The following is a 17480-nucleotide window of genomic DNA, read 5'->3' on the forward strand; positions in this document are numbered from 1 at the left end:
CCAGTGAACATATCGAAGACAAACAAGGTGTAAAGGAGTCAAGTGTTATAACATCAAAGCTAAAGATATTTTACAGACGATTAATTGATCTGATTAGTTTCATTTCATGTTTGTCAGTGTGACTCTACTCTGTAAGCAGTGATTCATGAACTCCAGCTTTCAAACATTCAAACAGCCGTTCAATGAGGAAGCATCTCATGTTTTTAATATAATCTTTACCGTAACTGAAATATTGTCCAACCAGTCTGACCAGTCTGCATACTACATACTTGGACTGTTAACTGTAAGTTTGTTTTGTTTAATACTTTAACTTTTTCTTTGGTAACTTCAGGGTTTGTTTCTTTCTGTCAGATGTTTGTAGTTGATGTTTGTATAGTATTATATGGTTTTGGGTTTTTTTTTCTTTTCCATGTATTTAATTTACAAGATCCTTCCATTCGGAGTTAATTAGGTCATTATATTTTAATCAGTTCCTTGAAATATGTTTCATGATTACTACCCTTATTAAAAGGAACAAGTGAGAATGTTTCCTCTTGATTTCCTTTGGTATTTTTCAAAGTAATTGGAATAGTGGGTTTTTATTTTGAGAAATACCTATTTAAAATAATAGAAACAACTTATACGTTTACATGACCAAAATATATGACTGTAGTTTGTCCTATGTTTACTGTTATCTTTCCAATATTTTTGAGTCAAATTTCTTTATACTTTGAATTTGGATTGTTTTTAAATATTGAATTATAATCTTCCATGTAAACTCCCTTTAATAGTTCAAGTTACTTTGCCGCTCTTAACTTCACTGCAGCTTCATGACGCCATCTAGTGGACTGATAGTAGAAGCTTTCTCTGTGTGACTGATGTGGATGTGACTTCTGCAGCATGGATCAGAGTGAGGACAGAGAGGAGGGAGCCCCTCCCTCTAAACCCTCTCTGTGTGAGGAACATGACAGCCAGACCGAAGCTCAGAGGTGAGATGAGGGTCTCTAACTGTCCGTCACTGTCCGTCACTGTTCACCATTATCATTATTCACACTCAAAGCTCTGTGCGTGTTATGTTGAAGCACAAGGAGGCAGCGCAGACCTGAACCTGGACCTGAACCTGAACCCAGTTGTGTGTCCCTCAAGAGTGACCGGTCCACGGGTGCTGTTATTGACTTTAAACAAAGACATTCATCTGATCAAATGTGAGTTCTTGGTATCTGGTAATTTTAAAGTGTTTCTTTAATCAATTAGTTTCTTATCCAGAGAAAATCTTACTGAATATGTGAGCTCAAATAACTTCATCAGTGCTGGTTTTCTTCCAGGATCCAGCAGAGACCAGACTCCCCTGGACCTGAACCCAGCTGTATGTCCTTCAAGAGCGACAACTCAAAGGGCGCTGTTATTGATTTAAAACAGACACATTCATTTGACAACATGTGAGTTCTTGGTAATGTTAAAGTAATAATAATAATAAATACCTTTTAAAAACAAAGTTTAGGAAGTGCTTTGACAGACAAAGGGGAAGCAGTACAATACAAAGCAAGACACACAACACAGAGAGCAGTAACCAGACTGACATTAACCAGATGAAGGTAGAGGACAATGAAATACAGTGTTTCTTTAATCAATTAGGTAGAGAATCTTACCATATATGTGAGCTCAAATAACTTCATCAGTGCTGGTTTTCTTCCAGGATCCAGCAGAGACCAGACTCCCCTGGACCTGAACCCAGTTGTTTGTCCTTCAAGAGCGACAACTCAAAGGGCGCTGTTATTGATTTAAAACAGAGACATTCATCTGATCAAAAGTAAGTTGTTTTCAGTACTAAAATCAGGACTATACAAGCTTAAATCTAAAACAGGATAAATAGTTGTTGGTTGAATCATTTGAGACATTTTTTTGGTTGATATTTCAAATGTAAATAAGACACAGAACTCAGAAGTAATCTTTGTGACTGAAACATTTTAGCACACTTACCTCAGGGAGTCTTGAGGACATTTCACTTCCAGCAGTAAACTGAATTTACATACAGATGACTTTTGTTTTCATGTTGTTGTCAGTGGGTGTAGAGGGCTGCTTCTCTCCAGCATCAGCACCATAGCTGCTGTTTGAAACTTTCATTATGTTTCACCAATTAATCAAAGCTTGATAAGCACAGTTTCAGGAGCAGGAACACACACCAATTACACCCCTTCCGGCTCCTATATAAACAGACCTAACAGCTTCCCCCTTGTTCACTCTCGCTTTGGAGTTTCCCTCCCCCTCGCCCTCTCTTCTGTTCTCTCCTCTCTCACAGGTTCCTAGGGGTTCGTCACTGCCCGGGCGCAGCGGCGGATCCTTCGTCTGATCTCCCCACACACAATTCATTCAAATTCTGTCAATAAATCTGTTAAAATGTATTTCGTTGGTGATGTTTTAAAGTTTTAATCTGTAAAGGTTCCCTGAGCAGCAGCAGTGTATTTCAGCAGCACTAAGTCAAACACAATCACACTGGGAGCTGTCCAGTGAAACCAGTCTGATACAACCATAAACTGGCTCTAGCTGCCTTGCTCCAAGGCACTTCAGCATTGTGCAGTGAGTGATGGAGAGCTTGGGACTAAACCAAACTGACTCTGAGCTGAAAGCTACAAACAGACGAAGCTGTTGATTCTTAGTGGGATCAGCACCACTACAGGGAGTCATCTGATTCTCTGTTCAAGTATCACTTGATGGACCTTTAGCTTGTGTTTGTCTCTGTGTGGACAGACATAATGTGAGCTCATTCTTCATGATTCCTCCACAGAGTGGACCAGGAGAGCTCAGAGGTTCCCAGTGGTCAGTCTGCCCAGCAGCATCAAACAGACCTGGACTCCATATTTATGGTCTGTACATGTACAACAACTACTTTTACATCTATTCTGTTCACAATCATCTCCATGCTGCACTTTGTAGACCAGTGGATTGTCAGTGTGTCCAACATCGATCTGATGTTTTCTTCATGATTTTGGTTTGATTGTCATTCATATATTATTGTGTTCCAGCTGCTGGAGGAAAACATCAGCAGGTTTATGAAGAACGAGCTGAAGAAGATGCAGAAGGTTCTGAGTCCAGATTACACAGAATGCTCAGAGAGTCAAAGGGAGGATGAGGAGATGTTGGACGGTGAGGAGGAAGAGCAGAGGAGGAGCAGTAGAGATGCATTGCTGAAGATCACACTGCACTTCCTGAGGAGAATGAAACAGGAGGATCTGGCTGACTGTCTGGAGATCAGTAAGAAGATATCGATAAAGAATTCAAATTATGGATAAAAGAGCCATGTGGAGGAAAATATGTTAATATATATATTCTTTAGGGGAATTAAACTATCATATTCCATTTATTAATCAATTATTGATCTAATTTCTAATGTGTTCATTTAGGAACTCGTGCTGACAGGTGTCAGTGTAAACTCAAGTCTAGCCTGCAGCAGAAGTTCCAGTGTCTGTTTGAGGGGATCACTAAAGCAGGAAACCCAACCCTTCTGAATCAGATCTACACACCGCTCTACATCACAGAGGGAGGGACTGCAGAGGTCAATGATGAACATGAGGTCAGACAGATTGAAACTGCTTTCAGGAAACCAGCCAGACCAGAAACTCCAATCAGACATAAAGATATCTTCAAAGCCTTACCTGGAAGAGATGAACCAATCAGAACAGTGATGACAAAGGGAGTGGCTGGCATTGGGAAAACAGTCTTAACACAGAAGTTCACTCTGGACTGGGCTGAAGACAAAGCCAACCAGGACATACACTTCACATTTCCATTCACTTTCAGAGAGCTGAATGTGCTGAAAGAGAAAAAGTACAGCTTGGTGGAACTTGTTCATCACTTCTTTCCTGAAACCAAAGAAGCAGGAATCTGCAGGTTTGAAGAGTTCCAGGTTGTGTTCATCTTCGACGGTCTGGATGAGTGTCGACTTCCTCTGGACTTCCACAACAATGAGATCCTGACTGATGTTACAGAGTCCACCTCAGTGGATGTGCTGCTGACAAACCTCATCAGTGGGAAACTGCTTCCCTCCGCTCGCCTCTGGATAACCACACGACCTGCAGCAGCCAATCAGATCCCTCCTGAGTGTGTTGGCATGGTGACAGAGGTCAGAGGGTTCACTGACCCACAGAAGAAGGAGTACTTCAGGAAGAGATTCAGGGAAAAGAAGCAGGCCAGCACCATCATCTCTCACATCAAGACATCACGAAGCCTACACATCATGTGCCACATCCCAGTCTTCTGCTGGGTCACTGCTACAGTTCTGGAGGACAAATTGAAAAGCAGAGAGAGAGGAGAGCTCCCCAAGACCCTGACTGAGATGTACATTCACTTCCTGGTGGTTCAGTCCAAACTGAAGAACATCAAGTATGACGGAGGAGCTGAGACAGATCCACACTGGAGTCCAGAGAGCAGGAAGATGATTGAGTCTCTGGGAAAACTGGCTTTTGAGCAGCTGCAGAAAGGCAACCTGATCTTCTATGAATCAGACCTGACAGAGTGTGGCATCGATATCAGAGCAGCCTCAGTGTGCTCAGGAGTGTTCACACAGATCTTTAAAGAGGAGAGAGGTCTGTACCGGGACAAGGTGTTCTGCTTCGTCCATCTGAGTGTTCAGGAGTTTCTGGCTGCTCTTCATGTCCATCTGACATTCATCAACTCTGGAGTCAATCTGCTAGCAGGAGAACAAACAACCTCCCAGAAGTCTGTAACTAAAGCCGAATCTGCAAAGACACGTTTCTACCAGAGTGCTGTGAACGAGGCCTTAAAGTGTCGAAATGGACACCTGGACATGTTCCTTCGCTTCCTCCTGGGTCTTTCACTGAAGACCAATCAGATTCTCCTTCAAGGCCTGCTGACACAAACAGGAAGTAGCTCCCAAACCAATCAGGACACAGTTGAGTACATCAAGAAGAAGATCAGTAAGAATCTGTCTGCAGAGAGAAGCATCAATCTGTTCCACTGTCTGAATGAACTGAATGATCGTTCTTTGGAGGACGAGATCCAACAGTATCTGAAATCAGGAAGTCTGTCCACAGATGGACTGTCTCCTGCTCAGTGGTCAGCTCTGGTCTTCATCTTACTGTCATCAGAAAAAGATCTGGATGTGTTTGACCTGAAGAAATACTCTGCTTCAGAGGAGGCTCTTCTGAGGCTGCTGCCAGTGGTCAAAGCCTCCAACAAAGCTCTGTAAGTATCCAGATAACTGACAAGAGTCAATTTGGTATAGCATTATCTTAAATATTCAACAAGTTATTGTTATTTTCTCATTATTATTTCAGGCTGGGTGGCTGTAACCTCTCAAAGAGAAGCTGTGCAGCTCTGTCCTCAGTTCTCAGCTCCGAGTCCTCTAGTCTGAGAGAGCTGGACCTGAGTAACAACAACCTGAAAGATTCAGGAGTGAAGGAGCTTTCTGCTGGACTGAAGAGTCCACACTGTACACTGAAAACTCTCAGGTCAGTATATCTGTTTGTGCTGAAAACAGGACAATTTAAATTCAACTTCACATTGGGTGATATTGGAGAGTAAAGACCACTTGCATTACTTTCCTTTGGTACCCATCTCCAGCCCATAGATTTAACTTTCATGCATCTGCTGTTTGACCTCATATTACCAGGATTAACCTTCATGGAACTGTCTTTATAGCCTTTCAGGATGTCTGATCACAGAGGAAGGCTGTTCTTCTCTGGCTTCAGCCCTGAGTTACAACCCCTCCCATCTGAGAGAGCTGGACCTGAGATACAATCATCCAGGAGACTCAGGAAAGAAACTACTGTCTGTGGTTCTGGAGGATCCATACTGGAGACTGGACATACTCAGGTATCAAGACTTGCTGTCAAACTGAAAAATTATGGAAGATGTAGGCTTTTTCGGTATTAATTTCAACCTTTGTTAGAGTGCAGTTATTCCTAAAAATGAGAGAGTTATCCATACCAGATTGAGTTTTTGTTCCATGATATCAATAAAACTAAGGATGTCGTAGGCTTTTGATATTAGTTAATTTTTGATAGCTCCTCCACCTTACTTATGAATAGTTTAGACACACCACTGCATCATTAGAGTACAAACAAGAAAACAAGCCAAGACAAGCAATATACGCATGATTCAAGAAATATGCTATTCTACTGCCTGATTGTGTATATCCTCCTCCAGGATGGACAATGGTGGAGTCTCCAGGCTGAAACCAGGTCTGCAGAAGTGTAAGTGTCTTTTTGATTTTGATTCATGAAAATGAAGCAAAATTAACAGTAATGAAGGAGTGCCACAATGATTTTAACACAGCAGATTCTTTCCATTTGGGTAATATCTCTGGACTAATAGAACTGTCAGAATTATGAAATGTTGGGTAATCCTGGCAGAGGTGTAATTGTGTTAGAACAACACCACTGGCATGAAAAGTGATTTTATGATAATAAAAGTGGTGTATAATAGTTTCATTGATTAAATGAAGCCTTGGGGCAAAGACTTTGATTAAAATATTTGTATTTATTATATTGGCATGGTTTCAGATGCCTGTGAACTTGTAATGGACCCAGAAACAGCACACAGAAACCTCTTCCTGTCTGACGACAACAGAAAAGTGATAGCAGTGAGACAGCAGGAGTCACATCCTGATCATCCACAGAGATTCACCCACTGGAGACAGCTGCTGTGTAAAGAAGGTCTGACTGGTCGCTGTTACTGGGAGGTGAAGAGGAGAGGAGAAGCTCACATAGCAGTGACATACAAAGGAATCAGAAAGGGGGGTGACAACAAAATCTGTTTTCTTGGAGGGAATTCTCTGTCCTGGAGTCTGAAATGCTCTGATGATGGGTACTCTGCCATTCACAATGACAAAGAGACACATGTACATCCTCCCTACTCTCTGTCTAACAGACTTGCAGTGTATCTCGACTGTCCTGCAGGCACTCTGTCTTTCTACGGATTCTCATCTGGTGCACTGGTCCACCTCCACACCTTTTACGCCACATTCACTGAGCCTGTATACCCTGCGTTTGGGTTCAGGTCTGATGATAAGTTTGGGTGTTTTGGTGCCTCAGTGTCTCTGTGTGAGCTGTGAGTGGCAGCTGTGTAGAGCAGCACATCATTTACAGGCTGGTTACAGACATAAAAACAGATAAAAAATAACAATTTCATACGAAAGCATCAACAATACTCTGTACAGCACGATTCCATAGTCTTCTAATGTTTTAATGTTTTTAAATGCAGTTATTAAAGAACATGTCTTTTACATCTTGTCTGTAGTCATATGCTGTTAATGTAACATTCAGATAACAGTCATTGTGAGTGTGTGTGTGTGTGTTTTTTTTTTAGTACACTTACTTTAGATCATCAGGTTGGTACTGAGATGTGCCTGGAAGGATGTCAGGTGAAAATATTTTTTAACTCAGCAAATCCCTCCAGGTGAAGGTGCAACACATTGTGTAAATATGTTTAAATACTCATTCCTGTAATCTGATGTGATTTATAGGTTTGATAGAGGTATAATCATATGCTGCCTGTATAGTGATGCAGTATCATAGATGGCTGTATGGTCTTGTGTAATCTAATAAAAATACCTTGAAATGAACCCTTTTTGAAGATCTCATTTTTTTTAGTCTGTGCCTGTGTTCGGATAAGAGTCCTTCTGAATGAACAAACACAAGTCCACATAAATCTAAAGTAATAATACAACTATGTTAAATTACTACATTATAATAAAAAAGAAAGAAAGGAGGAAAGAAAGACCCCAGCAAACAATAATAAAGAAGATTATTCCGTGGAGCACTTGAAGGCAACTAATATTCAGGTGACGCTACTCTTCGCCACCAGGGGGCACTGTGACATCAGACGTAGGTAACTGAGGGAGGGGATGATGATGATGTCAATGAGGAGCTGTGTTGTGTTGTGACGGCAGAAACATCTCAGAGAGACAGAAGGAGGTTCAGCTGCATTTGGGAGCAGAGAAAGAGGCTGATTTTTACACAACTTTGGAGCCTAATTTCATATATTTGGCAGGGTGGTTAACAACATACTTTTCTGTGGTATGTCAAACTCAGAACACATATTTATGCTTACTTTACACAGACTTTAAACAGTGAGGTGGTTTTAAAAGTCATTATTTCGAACAGAAATATCATTCTTTATTATTATCAGAGATTATTTCTATTTGATCTGTGATGTGTTCTGTAATAGAGGAGAAAGGGCAATTATTGATGTGAAGAAATAACTTTACAAATGTCAGCAAATATGTTTTATACCTCTCAATTAATCTCATGAATCTCAATGTGTGCTGTTACACATAATAACTCATCATGTGAAGAGAAGCTAAACTTTAGTTAAACACTGAGAAACCATCAATACAACAATAAATACACGAAAAACTAAATCAGTCAAAAACATTCACAGACTGTTATCATGTGTCTTCCTATCTATCCCGCCTCCTCTACAGGTGGAGCTTATTCCAGTGAACAGCTCACCTGTGGTAAACACATTTCTGACAAACGTCAAGAGTCTTCAGTTTGGACTGTTCACTGTAAGTTTGCTTCGTTTCATACTTTAACTTTCTCTTTAGTAACTGATGGATAACAGACTCTTTTTAAATGTTGTTTATTGGTGTCAAATTTACTGAAAATTAATGAAGTCTCCTTTCAAATTCACTAAATGTGTGCCAGTGAGTGTAATTTCTCCTCCATGTATACACACTGTACATATTGATCCTAAAAGGTGATTCCTGTCAGACACATATCAGTGTAATGTAGTGTTGTAGTGACTCAATGTGGGTAGTAAATACTCTCATTATGTATCTATGATTCCATATCAGTAAGTTTAGAAACATCAATATCACTGTTAACGTCAGTATTTACAGCAGTTGAATATGTAATGTAGTCTCTCATCAAACTGAAAGAATGCAATCAATGAAAAGTCATACGACATATTTAAACCACATATTAGATACCTTTTTAAATGTACTGATTATTTATCAATGATTATTCTTAAAGATGATCATCAGCACATTTAAAAGTGTTTGTCCAGTGAACATATCGAAGACAAACAAGGTGTAAAGGAGTCAAGTGTTATAACATCAAAGCTAAAGATATTTTACAGTCGATTAATTGATCTGATTAGTTTCATTTAATGTTTGTCAGTGTGACTCTACTCTGTAAGCAGTGATTCATGAACTCCAGCTTTCAAACATTCAAACAGCCGTTCAATGAGGAAGCATCTCATGTTTTTAATATAATCTTTACCGTAACTGAAATATTGTCCAACCAGTCTGACCAGTCTGCATACTACATACTTGGACGGTTAACTGTAAGTTTGTTTTGTTTAATACTTTACCTTTTTCTTTGGTAACTTCAGGGTTTGTTTCTTTCTGTCAGATGTTTGTAGTTGATGTTTGTATAGTATTGTATGGTTTTGGGTTTTTTTTTCTTTTCCATGTATTTAATTTACAAGATCCTTCCATTCGGAGTTAATTAGGTCATTATATTTTAATCAGTTCCTTGAAATATGTTTCATGATTACTACCCTTATTAAAAGGAACAAGTGAGAATGTTTCCTCTTGATTTCCTTTGGTATTTTTCAAAGTAATTGGAATAGTGGGTTTTTATTTTGAGAAATACCTATTTAAAATAATGGTAACAACTTATACGTTTACATGACCAAAATATATGACTGTAGTTTGTCATATGTTTACTGTTATCTTTCCAATATTTTTGAGTCAAATTTCTTTATACTTTGAATTTGGATTGTTTTTAAATATTGAATTATAATCTTCCATGTAAACTCCCTTTAATAGTTCAAGTTACTTTGCCACTCTTAACTTCACTGCAGCTTCATGACGCCATCTAGTGGACTGATAGTAGAAGCTTTCTCTGTGTGACTGATGTGGATGTGACTTCTGCAGCATGGATCAGAGTGAGGACAGAGAGGAGGGAGCCCCTCCCTCTAAACCCTCTCTGTGTGAGGAACATGACAGCCAGACCAAAGCTCAGAGGTGAGATGAGGGTCTCTAACTGTCCGTCACTGTCCGTCACTGTTCACCATTATCATTATTCACACTCAAAGCTCTGTGCGTGTTATGTTTAAGCACAAGGAGGCAGCACAGACCTGAACCTGGACCTGAACCTGAACCCAGCTGTGTGTCCCTCAAGAGCGACCGGTCCACGGGTGCTGTTATTGACTTTAAACAAAGACATTCATCTGATCAAATGTGAGTTCTTGGTATCTGGTAATTTTAAAGTGTTTCTTTAATCAATTAGTTTCTTATCCAGAGAAAATCTTACTGAATATATGAGCTCAAATAACTTCATCAGTGCTGGTTTTCTTCCAGGATCCATCAGAGACCAGACTCTCCTGGACCTGAACCCAGTTGTTTGTCCTTCAAGAGCGACAACTCAAAGGGCGCTATTATTAATTTAAAACAGAGACATTCATCTGATCAAAAGTAAGTTGTTTTCAGTACTAAAATCAGGACTATACAAGCTTAAATCTAAAAGAGGATAAATAGTTGTTGGTCGAATCATTTGAGACATTTTTTTGGTTGATATTTCAAATGTAAATAAGACACAGAACTCAGAAGTAATCTTTGTGACTGAAACATTTTAGCACACTTACCTCAGGGAGTCTTGAGGACATTTCACTTCCAGCAGTAAACTGAATTTATATACAGATGACTTTTGTTTTCATGTTGTTGTCAGTGGGTGTAGAGGGCTGCTTCTCTCCAGCATCAGCACCATAGCTGCTGTTTGAAACTTTCATTATGTTTCACCAATTAATCGAAGCTTGATAAGCACAGTTTCAGGAGCGGGAACACACACCAATTACACCCCTTCCGGCTCCTATATAAACAGACCTAAAACCTTCCCCCTCGTTCACTCTCGCTTTGGAGTTTCCCTCCCCCTCGCCCTCTCTTCTGTTCGTCTCTCCTCTCTCACAGGTTCCTAGGGGTTCGTCACTGCCCGGGCGCAGTGGCGGATCCTTCGTCTGATCTCCCCACACCGCATCAAGAATCACTCCGCATCAAGAATACACAATTCATTCAAATTCTGTCAATAAATCTGTTAAAATGTATCTCGTTGGTGATGTTTTAAAGTTTTAATCTGTAAAGGTTCCCTGAGCAGCAGCAGTGTATTTCAGCAGCACTAAGTCAAACACAATCACACTGGGAGCTGTCCAGTGAAACCAGTCTGATACAACCATAAACTGGCTCTAGCTGCCTTGCTCCAAGGCACTTCAGCATTGTGCAGTGAGTGATGGAGAGCTTGGGACTAAACCAAACTGACTCTGAGCTAAAAGCTACAAACAGATGAAGCTGTTGATTCTTAGTGGGATCAGCACCACTACAGGGAGTCATCTGATTCTCTGTTCAAGTATCACTTGATGGACCTTTAGCTTGTGTTTGTCTCTGTGTGGACAGACATAATGTGAGCTCATTCTTCATGATTCCTCCACAGAGTGGACCAGGAGAGCTCAGAGGTTCCCAGTGGTCAGTCTGCCCAGCAGCATCAAACAGACCTGGACTCCATATTTATGGTCAGTACATATACAACAACTACTTTTACATCTATTCTGTTCACAATCATCTCCATGCTGCACTTTGTAGACCAGTGGATTGTCAGTGTGTCCAACATGGATCTGATGTTTTCTTCATGATTTTGGTTTGATTGTCATTCATTTATTATTCTGTTCCAGCTGCTGGAGGAAAACATCAGCAGGTTTATGAAGAACGAGCTGAAGAAGATGCAGAAGGTCCTGAGTCCAGATTACCCAAAATGCTCAGAGAGTCAGAGGGAGGATGAGGAGATGTTGGACGGTGAGGAGGAAGAGCAGAGGAGGAGCAGTAGAGATGCATTGCTGAAGATCACACTGCACTTCCTGAGGAGAATGAAACAGGAGGATCTGGCTGACTGTCTGGAGATCAGTAAGAAGATATCTATAAAGAATTCAAATTATGGATAAAAGAGCCATGTGGAGGAAAATATGTTAATATATATATTCTTTAGGGGAATTAAACTATCATATTCCATTTATTAATCAATTATTGATCTAATTTCTAATGTGTTCATTTAGGAACTCGTGCTGACAGGTGTCAGTGTAAACTCAAGTCTAACCTGCAGCAGAAGTTCCAGTGTCTGTTTGAGGGGATCACTAAAGCAGGAAACCCAACCCTTCTGAATCAGATCTACACACCGCTCTACATCACAGAGGGAGGGACTGCAGAGGTCAATGATGAACATGAGGTCAGACAGATTGAAACTGCTTTCAGGAAACCAGCCAGACCAGAAACTCCAATCAGACATAAAGACATCTTCAAAGCCTTACCTGGAAGAGATGAACCAATCAGAACAGTGATGACAAAGGGAGTGGCTGGCATTGGGAAAACAGTCTTAACACAGAAGTTCACTCTGGACTGGGCTGAAGACAAAGCCAACCAGGACATACACTTCACATTTCCATTCACTTTCAGAGAGCTGAATGTGGTGAAAGAGAAAAAGTACAGCTTTGTGGAACTTGTTCATCACTTCTTTCCTGAAACCAAAGAAGCAGGAATCTGCAGGTTTGAAGAGTTCCAGGTTGTGTTCATCTTCGACGGTCTGGATGAGTGTCGACTTCCTCTGGACTTCCACAACAATGAGATCCTGACTGATGTTACAGAATCCACCTCAGTGGATGTGCTGCTGACAAACCTCATCAGTGGGAAACTGCTTCCCTCTGCTCGCCTCTGGATAACCACACGACCTGCAGCAGCCAATCAGATCCCTCCTGAGTGTGTTGGCATGGTGACAGAGGTTAGAGGGTTCACTGACCCACAGAAGAAGGAGTACTTCAGGAAGAGATTCAGGGAAAAGAAGCAGGCCAGCACCATCATCTGTCACATCAAGACATCACGAAGCCTCCACATCATGTGCCACATCCCAGTCTTCTGTTGGATCACTGCTACAGTCCTGGAGGACAAATTGAAAAGCAGAGAGAGAGGAGAGCTGCCCAAGACCCTGACTGAGATGTACATTCACTTCCTGGTGGTTCAGTCCAAACTGAAGAACATCAAGTATGACGGAGGAGCTGAGACAGATCCACACTGGAGTCCAGAGAGCAGGAAGATGATTGAGTCTCTGGGAAAACTGGCTTTTGAGCAGCTGCAGAAAGGCAACCTGATCTTCTATGAATCAGACCTGACAGAGTGTGGCATCGATATCAGAGCAGCCTCAGTGTATTCAGGAGTGTTCACACAGGTCTTTAAAGAGGAGAGAGGTCTGTACCGGGACAAGGTGTTCTGCTTCGTCCATCTGAGTGTTCAGGAGTTTCTGGCTGCTCTTCATGTCCATCTGACATTCATCAACTCTGGAGTCAATCTGCTAGCAGGAGAACAAACAACCTCCCAGAAGTCTGTAACTAAAGCCGGATCTGCAAAGACACGTTTCTACCAGAGTGCTGTGAACGAGGCCTTAAAGAGTCGAAATGGACACCTGGACATGTTCCTTCGCTTCCTCCTGGGTCTTTCACTGAAGACCAATCAGATTCTCCTTCAAGGCCTGCTGACACAAACAGGAAGTAGCTCCCAAACCAATCAGGACACAGTTGAGTACATCAAGAAGAAGATCAGTAAGAATCTGTCTGGAGAGAAAAGCATCAATCTGTTCCACTGTCTGAATGAACTGAATGATCGTTCTTTGGAGGACGAGATCCAACAGTGTCTGAAATCAGGAAGTCTGTCCACAGATGGACTGTCTCCTGCTCAGTGGTCAGCCCTGGTCTTCATCTTACTGTCATCAGAAAAAGATCTGGATGTGTTTGACCTGAAGAAATACTCTGCTTCAGAGGAGGCTCTTCTGAGGCTGCTGCCAGTGGTCAAAGCCTCCAACAAAGCTCTGAAAGTATCCAGATAACTGACAAGAGTCAATTTGGTATAGCATTATCTTAAATATTCAACAAGTTATTGTTATTTTCTCATTATTATTTCAGGCTGGGTGGCTGTAACCTCTCAAAGAGAAGCTGTGCAGCTCTGTCCTCAGTTCTCAGCTCCGAGTCCTCTAGTCTGAGAGAGCTGGACCTGAGTAACAACAACCTGAAAGATTCAGGAGTGAAGGAGCTTTCTGCTGGACTGAAGAGTCCACACTGTACACTGAAAACTCTCAGGTCAGTATATCTGTTTGTGCTGAAAACAGGACAATTTAAATTCAACTTAACATTGGGTGATATTGGAGAGTAAAGACCACTTGCATTACTTTCCTTTGGTACCCATCTCCAGCCCATAGATTTAACTTTCATGCATCTGCTGTTTGACCTCACATTACCAGGATTAACCTTCATGGAACTGTCTTTATAGCCTTTCAGGATGTCTGATCACAGAGGAAGGCTGTTCTTCTCTGGCTTCAGCTCTGAGTTCCAACCCCTCCCATCTGAGAGAGCTGGACCTGAGATACAATCATCCAGGAGACTCAGGAAAGAAACTACTGTCGGTGGTTCTGGAGGATCCACACTGGAGAGTGGACACACTCAGGTATCTAGACTTGCTGTCAAACTGAAAAATTATGGAAGATGTAGGCTTTTTCGGTATTAATTTCAACCTTTGTTAGAGTGCAGTTATTCCTAAAAATTAGAGAGTTATCCATACCAGACTGAGTTTTTGTTCCATGATATCAATAAAGCTAAGGATGTCATAGGCTTTTGATATTAGTTAATTTTTGATAGCTCCTCCACCTTACTTATGAATAGTTTAGACACACCACTGCATCATTACAGTACAAACAAGAAAACAAGCCAAGACAAGCAATATACGCATGATTCAAGAAATATGCTATTCTACTGCCTGATTATGTATATCCTCCTCCAGGATGGACAATGGTGGAGTCTCCAGGCTGAAACCAGGTCTGCAGAAGTGTAAGTGTCTTTTTGATTTTGATTCATGAAAATGAAGCAAAATTAACAGTAATGAAGGAGTGCCACAATGATTTTAACACAGCAGATTCTTTCCATTTGGGTAATATCTCTGGACTAATAGAACTGTCAGAATTCTGAAATGTTGGGTAATCCTGGCAGAGGTGTAATTGTGTTAGAACAACACCACTGGCATGAAAAGTGATTTTATGATAATAAAAGTGGTGTATAATAGTTTCATTGATTACATGAAGCCTTGGGGCAAAGACTTTGATTAAAATATTTGTATTTATTATATTGGCATGGTTTCAGATGCCTGTGAACTTGTAATGGACCCAGAAACAGCACACAGAAACCTCTTCCTGTCTGACGACAACAGAAAAGTGACAGCAGTGAGACAGCAGGAGTCATATCCTGATCATCCACAGAGATTCACCCACTGGAGACAGCTGCTGTGTAAAGATGGTGTGACTGGTCGCTGTTACTGGGAGGTGGAGAGGAAAGGAGAAGCTCACATAGCAGTGACATACAAAGGAATCAGAAAGAGGGGAGACAGTAAACTCTGTTTTCTTGGAGGGAATTCTCTGTCCTGGAGTCTGAAATGCTCTGATGATGGGTACTCTGCCATTCACAATAACAAAGAGACACATGTACATCCTCCCTTCCCTCCGTCTAACAGACTTGCAGTGTATCTCGACTGTCCTGCAGGCACTCTGTCTTTCTACGGATTCTCATCTGGTGCACTGGTCCGCCTCCACACCTTTTACGCCACATTCACCGAGCCTGTCTACCCTGCGTTTGGGTTCAGGTCTGATGATATGTTTGGGTATTTTCGTCCCTCAGTGTCTCTGTGTAAGCTGTGAGTGGCAAAGTCAACACCTGTGTAGAGAAGCACATCATTTACAGGCTGGTTACAGACATAAAAACAGATAAAAAATAACAATTTCATACGAAAGCATCAACAATACTCTGTACAGCACGATTCCATAGTCTTCTAATGTTTTAATGTTTTTAAATGCAGTTATTAAAGAACATGTCTTTTACATGTTGTCTGTAGTCATATGCTGTTAATGTAACATTCAGATAACAGTCATTGTGAGTGTGTGTGTGTGTGTGTGTGTGTGTGTGTGTGTGTGTGTGTGTGTGTGTGTGTGTGTGTGTGTGTGTGTGTGTTTTTAGTACACTTACTTTAGATCATCAGGTTGGTACTGAGATGTGCCTGGAAGGATGTCAGGTGAGAATATTTTTTAACTCAGCAAACCCCTCCAGGTGAAGGTGCAACACATTGTGTAAATATGTTTAAATACTCATTCCTGTAATCTGATGTGATTTATAGGTTTGATAGAGGTATAATCATATGCTGCCTGTATAGTAATGCAGTATCATAGATGGCTGTATGGTCTTGTGTAATCTAATAAAAATACCTTGAAATGAACCCTTTTTGAAGATCTCATTTTTTTTAGTCTGTGCCTGTGTTTGGATTAGAGTCCTTCTGAATGAACAAATACAAGTCCACATAAATCTAACTATCTTTAGTAATAATACAACTATGTTAAATTACTACATTATAATAAAAAAGAAAGAAAGAAAGACCCCAACAAACAATAATAAAGTAGATTATTCCGTGGAGCCCCTGAAGGCAACAAACATGCAGGTGATGCTACTCGTCGCCACCAGGGGGCACTGTGACGTCAGACGTAGGTAACTGAGGGAGGGGATGATGATGTCAATGAGGAGCTGTGTTGTGTTGTGTTGTGACGGTAGAAACATCTCAGAGAAAGACAGAAGGAGGTTTAGCTGCCATGAAACACTGCTCAGGACCCGAAAGTGCTTCAATTAATTCATTATAAAGTCAATGACGAGCAGAGCGCGAGCTACCACCTGTTGGAGCCACACCGGGAAAACATTGTTGTATTTCTTCTTCATGCGTCTTGCAGGTTATGTTTTTTTGGCTTTTGTTTGCAAAGTAACAACGTTTAAAAGTAAGTTAAATGCCTTGAAAATGCTTCTAAATAGAGTAATATTACATTATAATTAGCTACTGTAATCAATTTAGCCTATATCAAATCTGTAGTTAAATGTTACTGTCAGTACATTTGCTGACTTCACTTCAACATTTCACCAATTACTTCAACTTTTCTGTTTTTTAAGCAGGGAAATTAGCTTTTATCCTAACAAATAAACATATATATGTAAAAATAAGCCAAATGTATCCACAATATATATAAACTAACTACACTAAATCGCTTTATACAGTGTTTAAAATATCTTTTTATCTCCATTACAGCATTTAGATTCGAGCTGCAACTAACAATTGTTTTCATTATCAATTCATCTTCCAATTACTTTATCAAATAATACAAATTAATGATGTTTTGTGCTTTAAACTGTCAGAAAACAGTGAAGAGTGGCATATTTAAATCACGTGTTATGTACAACCAGCAGCCCAAAATTGATAATATTCAGTTTAATATTATATTAGACTAAAAAACATGCATATAGTATCATTAATAGCAGAAATCATGTAATGTTGAGTATTTTTGCTTAATATAAAGTTATAAAATACTTGCTTATGGTTACTCTTAAGGAGAAAAGGTCTGATTTCAATAGTTGTTAATTGTAATTAA

At 40.5% G+C, this 17480-nt stretch overlaps 1 protein-coding gene across 1 annotated transcript; it reads left to right on the plus strand.

The window, feature by feature from the left end:
* The first annotated feature begins 879 nt into the window (after nt 1-879).
* On the plus strand, nt 880-15716 carry LOC128354615 (uncharacterized). The gene is given in 19 exon segments (XM_053314835.1): nt 880-968; nt 1062-1184; nt 1305-1418; nt 1676-1751; nt 3012-3258; nt 3411-5181; nt 5274-5588; nt 5638-5811; nt 6145-6191; nt 6501-7047; nt 9881-9970; nt 10064-10186; nt 11430-11508; nt 11668-11896; nt 12046-13846; nt 13939-14112; nt 14303-14476; nt 14810-14856; nt 15166-15716. Coding segments are annotated over 19 exon segments (6771 nt in total).
* Nucleotides 15717-17480: the final 1764 nt, after the last annotated feature.

Source organism: Scomber japonicus, chromosome 24, assembly GCF_027409825.1.
Source record: "Scomber japonicus isolate fScoJap1 chromosome 24, fScoJap1.pri, whole genome shotgun sequence".
Classification (NCBI taxonomy): domain Eukaryota; kingdom Metazoa; phylum Chordata; class Actinopteri; order Scombriformes; family Scombridae; genus Scomber; species Scomber japonicus.